At 41.9% G+C, this 22,500-nt stretch overlaps 1 protein-coding gene across 3 annotated transcripts in view; it reads left to right on the forward strand.

Moving 5' to 3' along the window:
- Nucleotides 1-22,500, forward strand: part of IPO11 (importin 11) — a 500,359-nt gene that overhangs the window by 39,272 nt on the left and 438,587 nt on the right. For all 3 annotated transcript variants that reach the window (XM_075589858.1, XM_075589848.1, XM_075589838.1), the window contains 2 exons: nucleotides 17,375-17,447; nucleotides 21,531-21,734. In XM_075589858.1, the coding sequence (XP_075445973.1) occupies nucleotides 17,375-17,447; nucleotides 21,531-21,734 (277 nt within the window). The remainder of the gene's footprint in view (nucleotides 1-17,374; nucleotides 17,448-21,530; nucleotides 21,735-22,500) is intronic.

The raw sequence follows: 22,500 nt of genomic DNA on the forward strand, positions 1-22,500 counted from the left end.
GTGATTCACATTATTATTATTTTTTTTTTTAACATTGTTAATGGTTATAATGTATTGGCTTAATAAATATTGTTCTGCTTATAATTGGAGAAAAGCACCTCTAATTTTATGTTGTTGTTGTGTATGTATATATTAGATCCAGAAATACAACCTATATTTGATATTTTTTATTAACTTTATAAAGTTGATGTGCTATGCACCGTGAAGTCTGTCACAATATTAAATCCAAATCTGTGTCTCTCTGTCTCTGTCTATCTGGAGGTTTTAAATTAGTTAAACTAATTCATGACACTGTGAAGAAATCCTAGAAACTGCAATACAGGCATACCCCGCATTAACGTACGCAATGGGACCGGAGTATGTATGTAAAGCGAAAATGTACTTAAAGTGAAGCACTGCCTTTTTCCCACTTATCGATGCATGTACTGTACTGCAATCGTCATATACGTGCATAACTGATGTAAATAATGCATTTGTAACAGGCTCTATAGTCTCCCCGCTTGCGCACACCTTTGGTACATGTAGGGAGCCGGTATTGCTGTTCAGGACGTGCAGACAGGCGCATGAGTGAGCTGCCGTTTGCCTATTGAGCGAGATGTACTTACTCGCGAGTGTACTTAAAGTGAGTGTCCTTAAACCTGGGTATGCCTGTACAGTGAGTGGTATTAGAAAAAGATCATCTCTGTGTACTTGTAACCTTTGGTGCACTTTACAAACTGTGACATATATTTCTTAGGCGTCTAATGAAAGCACCGCCCACCCACGTTCTCAAGGCTTACATAATAACATACTAAACATGTCCACAAGCGCAAGTTGCGTGGTAAAACTGGGGACCTGGCCCTTTGCAAGGCTAGTTTATAATAGATAAGTTTTTGAATCAAAATACTACAATTTGAATCGGTAGCCTCATTGGTTACCTTCGAGGTCATATATTCAGGTCCAAAGTATTTATTTTTATATCTTTGGCATTTTTTTAATTAGATCTTATTGTAATGCGGTGGTTACTTCATCCTGTATTTTTTGTTCTTACATTTGCATCTTGTTCTGCTTGTAACGGATATTATTTTGTTGGTGTTTGTTACACTGTTGTGAGGGACCTTGGCTGAAGGTTGTGGCTTCTGAGCAAAGCAAAGATTGCATCGAGAGAGCTTCCAGCCAGTTAGTAATGACCACTTCATAGACTACTGTCTGTTAATGGCAATCCTAACTTCCTCAAAATCCATGCTGTGATCCAGCCATTGTATGTGCATGCTCTCTCTGAGGAAATCTAAAATGGAAAGAATCCTAAAACTAAATTATATCATCGTATGCATTCACAAAACAAAAAATTATAAATATTTATGTTAATTTTCTGTAGTGGAACCCATTTTGAGTTTGTAACAAAAGTTTTGGCATTCCAGATACCAGTTTTGAATGCGAAGTTGGGACTTTCTCTACCTGGTAGAGAATAGCATGCCATTTCCTTTCTACAATTTTGGACTTTTTTTGTGTTTCATAAGTTTTTAAAAATTTTTTTTGTATTTATAAAAATGTTTTACAAGGAAGTAATACATTGAGAGTTACCTCTGGTTTTCAAGTATGTCCTGGGAACAGAGTTATAACAATACATGGTTACATTAAAAGAACATAGCTTATACAGTGAATTCACAGACATTTCATGGACAGATAGTTAGAAAATTGGGTACATGGGATAAAAGGACTGGGGAGTTTCAGATTGAAATAGAGAAGCTTTTACATCACAAAACATCAGCAAACGTCTCACACCTTTAACTGCGCCAAAGGCTGTCCGCCTTTGGGGCGACGCAGATGTACACTGAAGGGGTTCAGATTGAATGCAGCTGTGGATTCAAAGTCCTTTGTCTTCCTGGCTCATTAACATTCCAGTGGGTGGAGTTGGCGTTCCACATAGTACAAGCAAATGTTAACCCTTAGCACGCTGGTTCTGTGCAGAGGGAAGCAGCTCATGGGGAACCCCATCAGACGGCCTTTGGTGTGATGCAGATGTATTTCTCTGAGTAAGTATGAATTTCTTGTTACCGTACTCAATACATTCATGTTTGCTAATTGATCCTTTTTTGCTCCTTCAGCACCTGTTCTATGATGGTTTTATTTGAACTTTTACAGTAGCTGTTGAACTTTTTACCATCTCAAGCTAACATAAGAGCCTAGACCTGTCATCAAGGACTTTCAATAATTCTTGCTGATACAGGGCATTAATCATGAGGCACATTCTGCTGACTCAGTAAAAATTATCTTAACTTTCCTAAATTCCTCGCGTTGTAATTTCAATATTAAGGATGTGTCAAGCCGAGTTTTTAAAGAGCGCATATTTTGTGAAAGCTGCTAAATAGATCATTTATTCCAAGAGAAGGTTGCTGTGTTCGAAAAGCACAAAGGTTTCTGTCACTTCACACCAGTGAATTTTTTCTTCTTTTATTTGTTTACTCACATTTCTAATTTTAAAGTGCCTAAGCATTTTGTAAGATCTTTGCTGCCAACTTATAGGTAGGCTCTACGATAAGAATTTAGTACAGTATTTTCCTTGTAAAAGATAAAACAAACTGAAAACTTTTTTTAAAATTTTTTATATCAAGCATATTGAACTTGAAATAACCCTTCTGCAATGCATTGAAGGGCTCTTGGGCAGAGAGAAAGATTAAAAAAACAAAAATTACACCACTCAATTTGCAATGTTAATTCATCACTCTGACTTCTGGGTGTTATATGTCAATGTAGTTTCACATACATTTCAACTCTCTCTAAAGCAGAGAAAGATACAAAGTAACACAATATTTTATCAGCATAGATGCCTACAACTAGTCTCAAATGAAAACGGTTTTATTAGATTCCCATTGTTGCAAACGTGTGTATTTATTTAAAGGAGCAATCCGAGCCGTTTTTTCTTCTTCTTTTTTTTTTAACACAGGATTGAAGTAAAGGGTCTCCAGAGCTGAACCCCATTAACCTCTGCTCGGGGGGGACCCCCTGCTTCCAGAGATCTTTACTTCTGAGGGGATTACCGGTATCTCTCTGCCGATTTCTGCAGTTTAAAGGCCCCCTGGTCTAATGGGCCAATAGGAAGCTGCACTGGGTGATGTCACGGCTTCCCATTGGCCTGCAGGGCGCGGGAGCATTTAAAATCAGCCATATAGTGAACCCTGGAGTGGCTACTGGCACCCACTACTACGGAGGTAAGTACCTCCAGAAGTAGGGTGTCCTCAGATCTCAAATTAATGGGTTTCAGCTCCGGAGACTCCCTGCTTAAATCCTCTATTAAACAAAAATGAAGAAAAATCAGAAAATCAGAAAAATTAAAAAAGCAGCTTGGATTGCCTATTTATAGTTGGTCCACTCAGTCTTGTTAATGGCGTCACAGTTGGTGAAGGAAGACCTAATTTCCTCGCCTATGCTTCAGAACCGAGAGGAACCTTTCCTCTGCCAGGTACACTGAAGCCTTGTGACTGGATACTACACCATCTGCACCGTTTGCAGCAGACTTCCTCGGAGAAGCTTTCACGCCCTGCAACTGTTATCTTCGATCTTTGGGGAACTTATCAGGCCTGGAAGACGAACGAAATGAAACGTAACGCATGCCAGGTTTCAAATCCTTTGTCTCAATTTATTACTCATAGGGTAATGACTTTTATACAGAAAAAAGAAGATATTGGTTAGAGGCGTAACATAGGCGTATCCTAGGTGTGTCTTGGGCGTAGCTTTGATTAGAGGCGTGATTTAGGGGCAGGACATCTTAGTGGCGTGACTTTTGGGACGTGTCTTTTACAATACAAGCAATGTCTGACTACATAGCTTATTCATTGTCTGTTATCAAAAGAGACCTTGAGTCTTTAGCAACTATATTACACTATTTTGCTTCTTGCAGAGAACCATTCTATTATATTCTAACTAAAACATCAGGAAATTGACAACACAAAAGTATCTTAGCAATATCCTTAGCAGGAAGAAAAGAAATGTAATTTAGCAGAAACTGTGTGCATTTAGGAATTATATTTCAGCAAAAGGCTGACTACAGAATCTTAACTAGTTATGACCAGACAAAATGGAAGCTTAACATGAGTGCAGATTCTGGCCTGACATATTGGTCCTAACAATCGGATTGCATTACTTGGCACAATTTAACTTGGCTTTTTATTTGCTTTTAGCTGTTTATTGATATTCTAAACCCCAATCGTTAATACCTGGGATAAAAACATTCAGACTGCACTGTAGTTTTTTTTCTAAATTGGGCATAGTCCGCTTTCAGCATGTCCCATTGCCGGGATCCTTTATATAGGATGATGTAAACCACGTCGGTGATGATTTGAGTTATCTGTTTTAGAAACTCTCTATGTTGAAAATAATTATTAATGTGATAGTTTGAGACGCTTACAAAGCAATTCTATGCAATAACCTGTTATCACTGTAGCTTCCATTGTTGTATACGTCTATAAATTAGTCATCATTTGTATATGGCTGCCCGATTAAAGCAGTATTTAGTATTCTGTTATTTTTGGCATAGTGCGGTTCAAAGTTATACAGATGCAGCGGCCGTTATCCGACCATTTCCCATTTTTTTTTTTGAGATCTCCCCGTGATTCTCGCTAGATTTGCCGCAACAGACAAATGGCCCATCGGATTAACACAGCGGGGGTCCCTGCTGTGTGAATACCGGGTTTTACCTGTCTGTAAGAGACCCGCAGTAAAAGAGGCTGAATCTGTCACTCTACCTGCGTGCCTCTGACAGGCGATCGCAGAGGTTTTATTTAATATTAATATTACAGTATTGTAGCTGGGGTTCTCCGGAGCTGAACCGCATTGATTTCAGGTCCGGGGACCCCTAACTTCGCAAGTTACAGACCCCGTTATGCTGTACCAGTATCCCCGCCATGTTCAAATCCTGTGGGTCACATGACCGTGGGATTTCAACAGTGCAGGAGATACTGGCACCCCGTAACGGGGCCTGTATCTCGGGAACTAGGGGGTCACCGAAGCTGAAATCAACTTTGTTCATCTCAGAAGACCCCTTGCTTCTGCCACTAGTATCAACCCTCCCCCTCCCAACCCCCAGAAAAAAATATTTACCTTGGCGCAGGGGAGCGCAAACTTTTGGAGCTGTGCTCCCCTTGCTCTCGTGCCCCCCTTACCTTGTTTGGTGGTGTCAAATGACCCCATCGCCATGGAGACGAACGTGTGACATCACTCCACATGACACACCGGCGTCATGGCTATGTCACAGCAACTTCTCAATCCCGGTAAGTAGAGGTTGCAGAGGCCTCAAGCGATCCCCCGGCATTTAATTAAAATGCCTCGGGGAAGAGGGCGGGGCCTGTGCAACCACCCACATCCCCCAAAAAAATCCCATGGGGGGTGTCCCCCCCACTTTGCGCACCGCTGCCTTAGCGGATAGCTGCTACAGTAATGAAGCTGCTTACATTTTATTTTCAGTCATAATTTGCATGAGGAGGGGGTCTCCTGAGCTGAACAAAGTTGATTTCAGCCTCAAGGACCCCCTACTTCCCGAGATAGAGGCCCCGGTATGGGGTGCTGATATCCCCGCAATGTTAAAGGTCACATAACAGGGAGGATTTTAACATGGAGGAGATACCGGCACCCCATACCGGGACCTGTAACTCTGTATCCCCACCATGTTAAAATCCTGTGGGTCATGTGACCGTGGGATTTTAACATTGCGGGGACACCGGCACCCCCATACTGGGGCCTGTATCTCTGGAAGCAGGGGGTCCCCGAGGCTGAAATCAACTTCGTTCAGCTCAGGAGACTCCCTGCTCAAGCACACTATGAATACAAATTAAATGTAAGCAGCTTAATTTCCTTAGCAGCTATCCGCTAAGGTAATGATTTTTTCTGTGGTGGTGGGGGGGGGGGGGGGGGGGGGGGGTGTTTGATTCTGGTGTGCGGGAGCAGGGGGGTCTTCTGAGCTGAACAAAGTTGATTTCAGCCTGGGGGGGGGGGGGGGTGTTTGATACTGGTGTGCGGGAGCAGGGGGTCTTCTGAGCTGAACAAAGTTGATTTCAGCCTCGGGGGGGGGGGGGTGCCCTAGATACAGGCCCCGTTATGGGGTTCCGGTATCTCTTGCAATGTTAAAATCCGACGGTCCCACAGGAATTTATAACATGGCGGGGATACCGTCACCCCATAACGGGGCCTGTGACTCAGGAAGTTGGTGTTTCCCGGACCTGAAATCAATGCGGTTCAGCTCCGGAGACCCCCTGCTACAATACTGTAGTATTAAAATAAAATAAACCCCCCGCGATCGCCTGTTAGAGGCACGCAGGTTGCATGACTGATTCAGCCTATCTCTTACTGCGCATCTCTTATAGATAGGTACAACTCGGTAGGATTAACACAGCTGGAACCCCTGCTGTGTTAATCCGATGGGCCATTTAGTCTGCAGCGGACCATTTCAGACCACCACGCGGTATAGTGCGTGTTTCATCCCGAGAACTGGTCGGATAACTGCAGCTGCATCTGTACTTCTGACCTATGTCTGAATAGCACCATTTTCATAATGAAAAGGTTTAATCCCAAATATTCTATTATGACAAAATATTGTGTGAGTGGTCACTGTTTTAAGTGACCTTGATAATTGACTACTGGGGGATAGAAATAGGAACGAACTCAAACCAGGGCTGGGCAATGCATGTGGGAAGACCAAACATACAGCAGGGCCATTAACAAGCAGAACAATGGACCAATAGCTCTCCAGTAAAGCAGAGACGAGGGTAACAACACAGGCCCATGAGACATATATACTCTGGAGGGTGGCGTAAGTAGCCTTTAGAAAGCAAGACTAAAAGGTCACACTTAAACTGTAGGATTGAAGGGTCAGGGCAAATATGAATAAGTGCTTCTTCACGAAAATGGTGGTGAGTTCATGCAATAGCCTCCCAACAGAATGTGATGGAGTCGAACATTAATGTTCTTCATAGATTAAATCAGGGGTGCTCAGCTCCAGTCCTCAAGACCCTCAAACAGGTCATGTTTTCAGGATATCCCTTGTCCAGTACAGGTGACTCGGTCGAAGAGCCTGCTTCAGCACAGGTGTCTTGAGCAGTGACTCAGTCGAAGACTTGGACTAAGCCACTGATTGAGCCACCTGTGCTGAAATAGGGATATCCTGAAAACCTGGCCTGTTGGGGGTGTCTTAAGGACTGGAGTTGAGCACCCCTGGATTAAATTACAGTGTACAGAGCTTTTAAAACCTTATGTTTCTTCCTTAAATGTGCACAGTTGAACACAGGTTAACGCAGTATAATTTTTCTTTTACAACAAGGTAACAAATTAGGTCGTTTGGTTTAAGCCTTTTTCTTTTTTTTTACACGATAGAATAAAATCTTACACAATTGAATACTTTATTACAGATTAGCACCAATAATCTGGTAGAAGGACACACTGTTAATAATCATTAACAAGTTAGGTAATTTATTGTTTGTTCACACATTACAATTTAATGCCTGCAGGTTAAACAGTGCATGTTCCATGTGTGACGGACCATAACCAGGTTGACTGAACTGTCTTGCACCTCTCATCCAGCTTCACAATGCCAAGCCAGCTATTGTCCAAAAGGATAAAATAGCTGCTTTTAAATGTCTTGTAGTCACAATTGTATATTCTATATTAACTCTGAGATAGCTGTGTAGTATATCTGCATAATGCAGCAGTATAAACCATTGCAGATATCCATAGATTGCAGGAAGCTAAAAGTGATGCATTTATGGCCTCATTCATCTTTACAGAGTTAGAGATTTAGCCCATACACATGGCATTCACGTTAGTGCTATTAGCACCCACTAAACCAAAGGAGTTTAGTGAATCTGTAAATGAGGCCCTTTGTGTCATCTGCATGTCCACAACCCACAATCTTATCTGCCGTTTGGAAAGTATGATTTGGGGGTTTGGAAATCTCTGAGACATGGAGAATGCTTGAGCTTCTTTTTTCTTCACAATATGGTAGGATGGAATGCTTTTTTTTTTATCTCTTTACTGATCAAGAGCAGAGAAGCAGAGTTTGCAAGCTCAGTTTGCATGCACATAAACAATCGTATAACAGCCCGTGCTGTAGAAAGTACTGTTTTTAGAGTGGCAGATTTTTACTCATATTTTATGGTGACTGTTTTGCTGAATGTAAAAAGAGAACTATTTTCTTTAATGATACAGTATTGATTTGCTTTTAAGGTTTATCCACTCAGGCTCATGGTTGGAGCCGTAGTATCAATGTTGGTACAGGCAACACGCTATATCTTTTTGTAGATTGTTCGTATGTTAAGAAATCAGAAGTCTCTTCTACAAATATACAGCCATATAGAGAAGGTGCATTTGTAGATCTTATATCAACTTTCAAAATCTTACATTTGCAATGAATCTTCATGAGGGTACATTAAAAGGTGTGAACCATCCTACTTACTTATCTAGATTACTCCCTCATCCATTTTCAAACAAAATACCTATCTGTTCAATTGAATGTGTGCAGTCATCTTTGTATCTGTACATACGATTAGTTGTAGGTTGTGACACTTTAATTTCATCTATGAAGCCCTCTCATATTGATCAACTTAGAGTGCAGAGCTTTAGAAACCTTTGCACACTATAATTGTATCTAGGAAAAACTTGCATGTTGGTCTGCTAAAAGGTACCATAACCTTCATCAAATCTACACTTCTCCAGGTCTGCTGCCATGCATTCTCTGTAGAATATCCGTACCTTTGCAAAATGGCGATCCCTGATTCATTCCGTCTAGTATAAATACTCAAATCAACTATGAATAAGCTGACTCGAGGATAAAACACTATAGATATGTGAGATCCAAGGCTACATTTGGAAAAAAGAGGACAAATACCAATCAGAAAAAAAGATAGCCACAGCCCTTTGCGCTCAAACCAGTGTGATTCATTAACAGGAAATAATCCTGCAATAAATATAGATGTTCCAAAATATGCATACAAATTCCAATTGGTTTCACACACAAACATAGATATACATATGTTGAGTCCAAAAGAAAATAGGACCCAGTCAAATCATGAGGATGCAGCTCTCTTCCAACTGGATACAACCCAAGCACCCACAATAAATACTAGAGATAAGATAAAAAGAAGAGTGCAAACCGCATAGTGTTGTACGTAAATTTACTAGACACACACACTAAACACACTTCCAGATGTCCGTGTCAAACAGCAATAATAAAACCAAGGTCTACAGAGTACTGCAGTCGGCGTTAGCGTTGTTTAAGCAGGACTCCTGCTTTCCCGGGCACATCCGTCAGTGGAGCCTGCTTAAACACCGCTGACTGATTCTCTGCAGCCCCTGGTTTTATTATTGCTGTTTGTTCACGGACGTCTGGAAGTGTGTTTTTTCCTCTCTCTGTGTATAGTAAAATGACATATTACCCTATGAGGATTGCGCTCTTCTCTTTTTCTTATCTCTGGTATAAATTTTCCATTATATCGTATGTTACATAAATGTTTGTATAAATAGTCACAAATAATTCCTCATCCGAGGAAGATAGAGAAGGAGTTGATGTTCACACCATGTTTCAGTAGCATGCTGGCCAACATTTGCAGGCTTATTTCAGGGAGATATCTAAAACTTGCATTGGGATGAGGGTATTATTTTCAAAGGTGTCATTTCTGACACGTTTGAGAAGTCGTAACTTACCGTTTCTTTTCATCCCTTAAATTACCACTGGGTCATACTTTTTGGAAATAAACAAAACTGTATAATTCACCTTTATTTTAAACTTGAGGTTTTATATTTTATACTAAGGCAAAGGGCAGAGTTGTGCAGAATTACAGGATTAGCCTTTAGAGGGCCCTTATGATATATCAGGTTTGTCGTGACACCCATGCTCGTTTTCTAGAGAATGAACAAGCTAACCACAGCAAAGAAGCTGTCGGCCTGATCGATATGGAAGTGGACCCCTCTCCATTTCGCTTTGCGTCTGCCAGGAAACAGTGGCACTCACGTTATTTTGTTAGCTGTTAGTGGTAAAATGTTTTGAATTTCCGCTCTGGGTACCCCCTGCTTCTGGAGGTACTTACCTCTGTAGTGGGTGCCAGTAGCGACTCCAGGGTTCACATTATGGCAGATTTTCAAAGCTTCCGCGGCCTGCGGGCCAATAGGAAGCCGTGACATCACCTGGTTCAGCTTCCTATTGGCCCCTTTGACGCGCCAGCTATAAACTGCAGAAAACTGAGAGATACCGGCACCCCCTTTAGAGGTAAGTATCTCTGCAAGTAGGGGGTCCCCAGAGCTGAAATTAATGGGGTTCAGCCCCATAGACCCCCTGATTGAAACCCATATTTAAAAAAAATGAAAGAAATAAAAACACATGGATTGTTCCTTTTAATACCCAGTCTTGTTGAAACCATAGAATTTTGATACAGTTTTGGCATCTTTCCTGGAAAGCTCAGAACTTTTGTAACCGTGTTGGTACGGACTTTATTTCAATTTCGCCGAGTTCAGTCATCAGTACAGTAGTTGGTAATCATTTAACAGTAGGTAGTCTTCAGTTAATTAGATTTTGTAATAGAAGCATACAATATAAATCCTCCCTACAATTTTCTAGCAAGCCCCATCTGATCCTAGCATAGTTTCAGAAGCAATTTTTTTAATGTTTTGCCTTTTCAATCTGCACTCATTTTGTGGCAGTAAAACCATAAGACAGCAAGATAGTTCATTGTCTCAACATTATTTTATTTAATCTGTGAGATAATGTAGGTTGCGGTCCAGTTTCTTTAATTAAACATCATTTATTTGCATCAAATTATTACATTGTTGTCTTTGGTGTGATTAAAACACTCCCATGTTCTACCCTAAAAGAGATTATTTGAATGGCGCACTGTAAGAAAGGACACTGCACTCCCTGCACTAATGCAAATAAAAAATAATCAAGATGCTCTACTTATATTGCCATTCACATAAATCAAAGTTATGACTCGCATTTGACAGCAGTATTTCTTACCTATTGAAAAATCCTGGAGCGATTTAAAAAGGAAATAGAAAAGGCAAATTTTCCAAATAAATATTTTTGATGTCTTAATTGGGGCTTTAAAACCTACATGTTATGTTGCAGTTGGCTATTGTTGTTCTGATATACTGCAAAAAATGTAACAGCACAGTGCAGCTGCAGAGATCAGACGGAGAGCGCTCCCCTCTGGTGTCCCGTGTCCCCAGGTTCTTCTTTTGTTCTTAAGGTTGTTATCTTTAAGTGTTTGGTAGCTTGTTACCTCTCTTCCTTTGCCGAACAATCTCCTTGCAAGCAGCATTTTCGACTTTTCTTATAGCCGTCAGGCAACGAAGGTAACCCACAGTACGTAAAGATAGCCAGCCTGTTAACATTTAAATACGTTTTTTTGTCTGTCGCCTTATCTAGCTGTGTCACCTTGTAGTTGTTGCAGCTGTGCATCTGAAGGGCTTATGCTACCTCTACATTAGACCGCTGTGGACTGGAAAAACATGTTTGTGTAACTACATCCTGATTTATTCATGCTGAAAGTAATATTTATACATTAAAATGTGTTTTTTTGTGTGTGTGTGTCCCGTCCCCCATGGACGCACACGTCGATTTTCTGTAATTTTTCGAATGTATTTAAATATTAAAGATTATGGACTATATTTACTAAGCTGTGTTATTCCATAAAACACCTTCAGCACGGCTTTGTCAAAACAACCCCAAATAGCTAATTTAAAGTGACTGGGCTGTAAGGCTGTATGACTGTATTCTGGCCTGGATGGTGTCTTAGTAAATATGGCCCATTCATTTTAATGGGCAATAAGATGTCTTCCAGTGTCTTATGGAGTAGCACTTTTTAGTAAATATGGCCCAATATCTCCCACTTATCATGTATGTTTTATGTACTTTATTTGGAAGTCTACTTTGTAGTGTTGCCTCTCCTAATATTTTTTATTATTTCCATAATTATTAAAAATGCAATTCCTTGTCCACCTTTTTGTGTAGTTGCTAGTGTGAAACTGCAGCAATTCTGGGCTGAGACACTAACCAGTTTCATAGGAACTTTGATTAAAGCAGCAATTTTAGTACCTGTACTCGGGGCTCCTCCAGACCTGATCCATGGTTTTCCAATGTTTGGTTCCTAAGCGATTATGCGTTTTTGTCCCCCACAAAATAATGGTACATTAGCTTTGGGTCAGCCTTGCCTTCGGCGTCCAATAGAAAGCTACAGCTTCATCTGGAGATAATGTTCAAGCTTTCTATTAGTGACCATGATGGTCATGTAAAGCTGTGATTCACAGCCCATCAGTGACCAATGCATCCCCAGTCTTCCTGACAGCCAGGATCTGGTCACCGATTGTGGCTTCCCTCCATTCGGCTACTCTTCTCTGCACCCCACTGATATGCTGATTGCCAGCTTCATTGGTATCCTGGTCGGCCACCAGGCGTCCGACAGACCGGCTGCACTCTTTTTAATGCTCATCTCTTCAATCATTTTTTGTGATGTCTGTCCTCTTTTAATCAGGTATAAGTGGAGTACAGGGTAATATTCTCTGCAGCTATGTATGCCCAATAATTAACTCCTTATAGTTTAAAAATATTTTCAATAAAATAATTTGACTCAGATCTATTTATTGTGGATAAAGTTGATAAAATGATGCCTTCATCAATTATCCGCTATTAGTATCAACAAAAGAGAAATTTAATAACCCAATATGTACAAAAATGAAATAAAATCTTTAAATTATCAGAATGCTAAAAACACAGTAAAAGCAGGTGGCTGGAGAGCTAAAATGTTTATAAACATGTGTATTTGTTAAATACTTCCATGCACTGGCCATCAATTAAACATTTTAATGATAAATATTTGTTTTTTTATGTCATTGTTTAAAAAGAGAGACTGAGTAAGAAAAAAAAGGTAAAAATAAAATACAGTCCAATTTTCTAAAATATATGCTGATGTGTAAAGAAAATAAAAAATACATATATTTATACAGTATATTGAAAATCTAGGTATCTCTTTTTAATATTACAGATTAGTGCAGAGTATAAACTCAGGCCCTAGGAGACCTCTAAATCTACAGTATGTCAATATTAAGTACATTAGGAGCCAGAGGTTGTCATTTATGGATCCCAAAGGTTTCACTCTAACATAGTTTATCCAACCTATTGCCGCTTCTCATTCCTTAAAATACAAATTCAATACCTTTTAATTAAAAGACCCTTCAGATCCTGATTATGGACCTCTTGGTGGTGTTTGGAAACACTATGTAATAAATATCCTTTCTCCACAATACTCGTGTGTTCTAAAAATCTATCCTTTCATTCTCTTTCTTTCCAACTTATTGTAGGCGACATGGGCATTCAATAACATCAATTACTGTGCGTAATTCTGCCGTTAGTTAAATCTGTAATGGAAAATAATGTACACTGCACACACTGCACACACTGCGCACACTGCGCACACTGCGCACACTGCGCTCACTGCTCACTGCACACTGCTCACTGCACACACTCCCAGCACTCACTCTCACTGCACCACTGCACACACTCTACACTGCTCACACTGCACACACTCAACACTGCACACTCCCAGCACTCTCACTGCACACACTCTACACTGCACACACTGCACACACTCTACACTGCACACTCCCAGCACTCTCACTGCACACACTCTACACTGCACACACTGCACACACTCTACACTGCTCCCAGCACACTGCTCACTCTCACTGCACCACTGCACCACTGCACCACTGCACACACTCTACACTGCACACTGCACACTGCTCACAGCACACTGCTCACAGCACACTGCACACACTCCCAGCACTCACTCTCACTGCACACACTCTCACAGCACGCACTCTCACACAGCACGCACTCTCACACAGCACACACTCTCACACAGCATACAGCTCTCACAGCATACAGCTCTCACAGCACACAGCTCACACAGCACTCAGCTCAAACAGCACTCAGCACTCACAGCACACTCTCACAGCACACAGCTCTCACAACACACTCTCACAGCACACTACACCACACCTCCCACTCCCCCTCCCTACCTTTGGTGTCGGCTACTGAGATCGGAGCGGAGCTGGCATCAGGAGGAGGGGGGGGGGTGTCGGGAGGAGGGGGGGGGTGTCGGGAGGAGGGGGGTGTCGGGAGGAGGGGGGGTGTCGGGACGAGGGGGGGGGGGGTGTCGGGAGGAGGGGGGGTGAGTGAGGAGCAGGCTATGCTGCGGAGGGCCGGTAGGTGTGGGGGCCTCCACGCGGCTGAGGACGTGACCCAGCTCCTCTGACACACGTGACTGACCCTGTAGCAGCGTCGTGTTTTTCTTCTATTCAATTCAATTCTTTATTGGTCACGGACAAAATAGACATTAAAGAATATTATGATAGACTGGATACACGTTTGTGGGCCGGTAGGTGTGGGGGCCTGGAGGGGGAGGAAATGGATGCCGTGGTGGGAGGTAAGGAGCAGGTTGCCCAGCCGTTGCTAGGGGAGGTGTAGAGCTTCCGGCCACCTCTTCCTTCCTTCCCTCCTCACTCCCTCCCGATCAGGCGCGCGGTGGCCAGTTAAAAAAAAAATTAGCCCAACCCCGTTACTAACGCGGTGGTCTCGGGGTGGACCCCGAGGACCGCGCTATAACGGGGTTTACCTGTATTTAATAATAAAAGCATTTGTCCCTACCTGGTTCTTTTTCTCTGTATTCTTTATTCTCAGAAGGGAATTTCTGTCTCAGTCAAAAGACTTTTGATGCTAATATAATCACAGTCTCTGGAACAGCGTCTCTTTGTTTTGTTTTTTTTTAACTGGCCAACTAAAGACAATTCTTAATCCAGCTACTGTATATTCTAATCCGTCTATGGCTACTCATTGCCTCGAGATAACTATTACAGTTAACATTTTCCAGAAATAACCTTGTGGGACTAGCTCATCTCCTATATGGAAAAGTTCTAGCCCCAAATAATGTTAGTTTTTTAACGAAGCTTCAAGTCAGTGGCTGTCTTATATTCTTTAAAGTGTTGTAATCTTGAGGGGAATATCTGCTGATCCAGGGGCATCTGGTGGTGAGACAGGGACCATTTCCCTGTGGGAAGCACCACTGTCCAGGTAAGAAATACAAAATAATGCCTAAAAGGGTTGCCTTTGTGATGCATTATTTTTAGATTTATTTTTGTTTTATTATTTGTTGTCCTGAAGGATGCATATGATCAAAATCAGGATGTCTTCCATGATTCAGATAGCAAGACACATTAGATAAGGCAGAATATAAATAATTATATTTCGAATGTGGAGTGGTTTCATTGTGTTTAAGTACTTCAGTACAAGGTAAGCCGGAAACCTGCGGTGCCTTGTACTGCATCCTAATACTGCAGTGCTGGCCCTCTAGCATTGGCAATTCCCCCTCTATCAATAAAGATCACATGGTGACTTGGACTTAATAAAGTAAACTAACTCATTATCCAAATCACATTTGTGGTGCTCTATGAGCTAATGTAATTGTCGTCCTAAAAAACATTCAGCTTCTTATGTTGATCTGTTTTTTCAGTGATAATAAATGCACGTTGTTGAATAGACCAGTGGTTTAAACCCTTTATTTATTTTTTTAATTAAGGAACCCTAGAATTATGTTTTGAACCCTCTTTCCCCCTCTCTTCCCTTCTTACGCTTCCCCTTTTCTCTACCCCATGTTGAACTCCCCCCTCTCTCTTCCCCCCCCTAACTCCTCCACTGCACGCACGCGCACACTATTTCTCTCTTACCTTGGGGTGAGGAGGGCTCCAGTGCTGGTCCGGTCCAGGGACTCCTCAGCGCCCTCCTACGGTTGGGTGAAAGTTGGATACAACTTCCGCTGCATACAGGAGGAGGGAGAGGATTGCAATGGCTGCCAGACTGCTGGGGAGCCGCTGAGACTGTTTTCCCAGCTCTCCCCCTCCCTGTCAGCCACGGAGCACTTGAGGGATGTCTGCAGAACCCCGGTTGAAAATCACTGGGATCATGCACTTACAAAAATATAACTGTGAAGATACTGGATATGGGCCCTGCTGCTGCTTAGGGGAAACTTCCTGACAATTGCCAAGCATAATACTGAAAATGAACAAGCCAACAGTGGGCACTTAGAGTTACAAGAATCAAAGCATCCGGATGTATTAAGCTGTATGATATGGCTCAATAAAGCTTGATTCTTTGCTAATGCTGGTATAATTACTTTGCAAACACACAGAACAAAAAGCAATTTACCGGTGGCTTCGAGGCCTGATAAATGGTCTTTATCACCAGAATACATTAGATAAAGATAGTGTCAATCAGCTACAGTTAACCTATTGAACATGCCACTGACGCTTAAAATTGACAGTTCCACATGGCGGTCAAACAAAATTGTTTGCAAAGAAACATAATGTAATTTACTTCTTTGAACAATTGAATTAACGTTAAAGTATTCACTTATTTTGCTTCTTGTGTAAAAATAAATAAATAATTGTCCGTGTAATTCTAAGTTATCTTGGATCAGGAAATTACCTATGCATGCAAGAGTTTACAAATGGGCATATCGCAAATGAGGTTAGGTAAATATGGGAAAAGCACTCCAGTTTTCTGGTTTTGATTCAATGTGGACAATAAAAGTAAAATGTAAAAATATTCAAAATAGAAGTAAATATTTTTAATGGTAATCGTGTATGTAAACTATTAAACATGCCACTGCTATTCGTTTACTTTGGTCCACAGGACTCCTTTGTTACATTGTCAAAACAGAAAACAGGCTAGCGATTGTAGAACTCAGGTGGAATGTATCAAATTATTGGGATTTCTTGTGATTTGTTTGGACAGGGGTGTATGGAACTGTTATTTTGTCTATGGGGAAAGTTCAAATAGTCTACATAGCTTTTTTCCAGCTTAATCAATATGGTGCAAGATCTTATTTTATCCTCTCTCTATTAAATGCTTGCATACCTTTTCATGTATGTCCAGTGGGCTACATTGTAATTATGTGCAAGATTGGAGTACCTGTTGATGTTTTGTGACTCGAGGAGCTTATTTTATGGTTCACCTTTTTAATGCTCGTTTATGGGGTTATTCGTTAATCTGCGATAGTGCTTCATTAGGAATTTCAGCGCTATGGTGTCCTGTTCGGCACGATCACAGTTTAATAAAATAACCTTGGATATGCATACGGCTCCACTAATGCGTGTTATTATCATTTATGAACTATATATGTTGGTTCAGCTTTTTGAGTCCTCGTCTTCTAGATCAGTATACTTTGCAGTAATTATGTTCATAGCAGATAATCATAACGTTTGCATTTTCACTCATGCAAATATGCATTTTTAAATATTGAAGAAGTTGCTGAAGTCACAGAGTTACCGATTTGATTGATGTGCGTGTTTTCTTTCACAGTGCTATTTCAGAAGAGGAGAAATCGACATTGCGTGCCGGACTCATCACAAACTTCAATGAGCCAGTAAATCAGGTTAGTGATGAAATGAATACTGATGAATCATTCACTTCCCTTAACAGTGTTCCTCTGGGGAAGTAATTGCGCTATTTTCCATCTAAATTAATACTTAAAATGAAATAGATCTGAAAAAGAGCTTTGCCTGCTCATTTCTGGTGACAGAGCATTCATTTTTTTCTATGATCTTGGACATATCCGATTCAAAGCATACTTTTCAGTCATTTTATAGTAAAATCGTATCATGACTTCGTTGTCATTTAAGAGGTACTCATAAAATTCTAGTTCCGTTGTGAATAAGAATTGCTTCAGTTCTGATATTAAATGAAAGTGACTTTCTTACTTTGAGTTGAACTCACTCCTAATGAGTGACACTTAAAAGACCCTGTTACACTAGCAGCTATACTTAACAGTTCCAAGATTATTATTTTTTGGTTAACAGCAAATACCAATTATGAGCACATTCACTTAATCTCTCATCATACAATGCTTTCAACGCAGCTGGAATTCTGGGTAATGACATGCAAATGAGCACTCTGTGTCACTTTTTGCTTCTTGTCCATTTCACCACGGACCCCCACAAAAAGCATATGCCTGTCGTATTGCACAGCTTTTCAGCACAGCCTGGACTAAAGAAGTGCATGGTAAGCAATGGTTAATAAATAGTTACAAAAACCCTGCACAGTGTCATTACCCAGAATCCCTGGAAGAGTTGTATGCCGAGTGATCATTGGAAAAGGCAGGTTTGTGAATCTGAAATAAAGTTGCGTGATAAAGTTTGTGAACCCCAATGATAATTACGTAAATTCCATAGTTTTTCATGATAACCTTCGTGAATCACAAATCTTAAATTTCCAATAGGGTTTATATTAACCAATTCCTTGACTTTTGAAACAAAAGGATGTATGAATTAGACAAACAATGAGTAATTAAGAGTTGTAATATGTGCAAAAGTGAAACGCTGGTTTTCTCAGCTAAATTAAAAGGGGTGATTAGAATCAGGTGTTTAATGAGGTAGATCTTCTGGTGTGAGTTTGGGAGGCCCCACCCTATACAAAGATCAAAAACTGAGTTTGGTCTTCACCATACAGGTGTGTGGAAATATGTCATGCCACAATCAAAAGAAATCTCTGAGGACCTCAGAAAAGCAGCTATTGATCTTTTTGTAGAGTTACAAAACCATTTCTATGAATGTGGGGCTCCTCCAATCCACTGTCAGTCTACAAATAGAGAAAGTTCAAGACCACAGTCACTACCCAGGAGTGGTCGTCCTACCAAAATCTCTCCAAGAACAAACCGGCCAATCATCTAAGAAGTCACAAAGAACCCTAGCGTTACTTCCAAAGATCTGCAGGCCACTCTCGCCTTGGCTAATGTGAGTGTTCATGAATAAACTATTAGAAAAAAAAAACTGAACAAAAATCGTGTTCATGGAAGGATAACCAGGAGGAAACCACTGCTCTTCTAAAAAAGAAGATAGAGGATCCACAAGACTTGGGGGTAACAATGTTCTCTGGACAGACGAGTCAAATGTAGTACTTTTTGGCCTCAATGAGAAACGTTATCTTGGGTGAAAAAGAAACACTGCATTCGAACAAAAGAACCTTATCCCAACTGTCAAGCATGGTGGTGAGATGTGATGGTTTTGGGATGCTTTGCTGCCTCGGGACCTGGACGGCTTGCCATCATTGACACAACCATGAATTCTGTATTGTATCACAAGATTCTACAGGAAAATGTCAGGCCATCCACCCGTGAGCTGAAGCGAAAGTGAGTCATACAGCAAGAGTGATCCTAAACATACAAGCAGATCTACAAAAGAATGGCTGCAGAAGAAGAAATTACGCATTTCAGAACGCCTATTTTGTGACAGGACCTGAAACGAGCTGTCCATGCAAGGAAGCCCTTAAATGTCACTGAGTTAAAGCAGTTCTGTAAGGAGGAATGGGCCAAAATTCCTCAAAACTGATGTGAGACTGACTAGCAGTTGCAGGAAACGCTTAGCTGAAGTCATTGCTGCTCAAGAGGGTGCCACCAGGTACTGAATCTATAGGTTTGCATACTTTTTCACACGTGGATATTTAATGTTGAAAAAGTATCATATTTTGTTGTAATTTGCTTGTTCAGGTTATCTTTATCTAGTATTAGGACTTGGATTAAGATCTAATAACATTTTAGTTTTGAAATATGTGAAAATCCTTAGGCATTCACAAACTTCTGTTCACTACTGTGTATGTTAAGTGAGGCTGATTCTTAAATATTGTTTGCAAGTTGCATCAAAATGGTCACAATGAAAACAGAACCATACTGCCTAAGGCTTTGGTCCCGCTGCGTCCGGCGGCGCGCGCGTCCGCGTGCGCATTACTCACCTGCAGGGGTTTCCTCCCGAGCTGGTCCCGGTATCCCCTCGCTGCACGGCTCACTACGCGCTGTTACGCGTCAGCCGCCAGGGTATGCAAGAGAATTGCGATCCCGAGCGGTGACGCGTCACGTGGTGCGCTGGTGAGCCTATTGGCGGCGGGGGCGGGAGCTGGAGCCGTCAGCCTCCAAAAGGTAAGAGGTAAGAGAGGTGTGTGTGTGTGTGTCGAAGGAGGGATCAGCTGTGAGGGCATGTGTAGGGGGGTGGGGGGGGAGCTGCTTACCTTTCAGCCGGCAGTAGCACCCTCCTGCAGCCCGGGAGACCGACCCCCGCTGCAGCCATCCGCTGGGGGGCGGGGGGAAGGGGTGTAACGGACGGGAGCTGTGGATGGTGGAGTATTGGACGGGAGCTGTGGAGGGGGGTGTATCGGACGGGAGCTGTGGAGGGGGGTGTATCGGACAACAGCTGTGGAGGGGGGTGTATCGGACGGGAGCTGTGGAGGGGGTGTATCGGACGGGAGCTGTGGATGGGGGGATTAGCACTCTGCTCAAACCACGCCCCCCCGGCCGCCGCTCCCGCTCCCTACAGACCGCAGAAAGCCTCAAGTGCCTCTCCACGCGCCGCCTGTCTGCAGTGCGGGCGCGTGGCCTGAGCCAGTGGGGCCTTAGCCTAATACTCATACTTATACAGGGCATATGGGATACACCTTAATACAAGGACTCTACTCCAGTCCTCAAAACCACCCAACAGGTCAGATATCATGATATCCCTTCTTAAGCACAGGTGGCTCAATCAGTGGCTGTCCGAAGACTGAGCCTCTGATTGAGCCACCTGTGCTGAAGCTGTTATAGCTTTAAAACGTAACCTGTTGGGGGGTCTTGAGGACTGGAGTAGATAACCTTTGCCCTAATAAACCGCAAGATACTATAACTCTGCTAATACTTTCTTACCGCCATTTACAGGGGAAATGTAGCATGAAAATGTGCAATTGTCGTTTGTAGCTGTAATCTCATCTGGTAATATTTTTTTCTAACCGATTTTTTTTTTTTTTTACATTCTTGGAACCGGTGGGTTCTCTTGCGCCAATTAGTGCAATGTTTATTGCAGAGGACCCTCCCGGCTCCTGAGAAAATTACTGGTGTATATACCAGGCTAAATGTTCACTCTGATGGTAACAACGTGGCCACCAAATCTTGAGTGATCAGCAAACTAAAAGGAAGGATCAACATAAGTGGTTGCAGTGGTATAAGTGGTATGAGTTGATGGCATATTTCCTCCATAAGGAGCACCTTTGCCAGTAATTATCTTAGAAACTAAGGGGTTCATGCTGATGAAAATAGCGAGGTTCAGCACCAGAGTGGTACTTGCTGCTTTAACATGTGAATTATTTCTCATTTTAAAATTCCAATGTGTGTTTCTCTTGTTTACCATCTTTTCATTGAAACCAAAGAATCCTCTGCGTGTTAGTTTTGCTTTTAGACGCAATACAAATTGTATTTTTTATTAAACGCCTGTTGAGAGTGAGCGTTTTGAATACATTGAGTTCAAAATCTACTTTTAAATGATTGCTTGAAAGCTAACCAGTTTAGACTTTTGTCTTAAAATGAAACGTGCTCTTTGCTGATAAATATTTCCTTACCTATCAAACCGTATACAATACAAATGAACATCTTTAAGGTATTTGGTGAGAATGTTCTTTTGAAACAAGCACTTACCCACTTTGTACGTCGTTTTCTCTACAGATTGCTACTCAAATTGCTGTATTGATTGCTAAAGCTGCAAGACTTGATTGTCCTAAGCAGTGGCCTGAGCTTATCCCCACCCTTATTGAATCAGTAAAAATTCAAGATGATCTTCGTCAGCACAGAGCGTTACTTACTTTTTATCATGTTACCAAAACCTTGTCTTCGAAAAGACTAGCTGCTGACAGGAAGCTGTTTCAGAATGTAAGTATTCCCTCTGCTCGCATTTATACTTCTTTGTAAATATGTTTTGAATACCATTTCTTTGTTAACACTGTTTTTATTCATTTAACACTTGTGAAATATAAAAATAGAAGTGCACAGAAAACAAAAAGGTAATGTTGAGTGAAAGTAAAATATAGCAAAAGTAATACAAAAGCAAACCTTAGAGAACAAAAGGAAAGTGATTACACTGTGTGTACCTTTATAATTATAAAAGAATGGTACAGGTAAAACCCATTATAACGCGCCTCGTTATACCGCGATTCGGTTATAACGCGGTTTTCCCGTGGCTCCCGTTTAAAAAAACAAAAACAAAACTGCAGACACTCTCACTGCATATACTGCACACACTCACTGCACACACTCACTGCACACACTCACTGCACACACTCACTGCACACACTCACTGCACACACTCACTGCACACACTCACTGCACACACTCACTGCACACACTCACTGCACACACTCACTGCACACACTCACTGCGCACACTCACTGCGCACACTCACTGCGCACACACTGCCCGCACACACTGCCCGCACACACTGCCCGCACACACTGCCCGCACACACTGCCCGCACACACTGCCCGCACACACTGCCCGCACACACTGCCCGCACACACTGCCCGCACACACTGCCCGCACCGCACACACCGCACACACCGCACACACCGCACACACCGCACACACCGCACACACCGCACACACCGCACACACCGCACACACCGCACACACCGCACACACC

This window comes from Ascaphus truei, chromosome 1 (assembly GCF_040206685.1).
Source record: "Ascaphus truei isolate aAscTru1 chromosome 1, aAscTru1.hap1, whole genome shotgun sequence".
Lineage (NCBI taxonomy): Eukaryota > Metazoa > Chordata > Amphibia > Anura > Ascaphidae > Ascaphus > Ascaphus truei.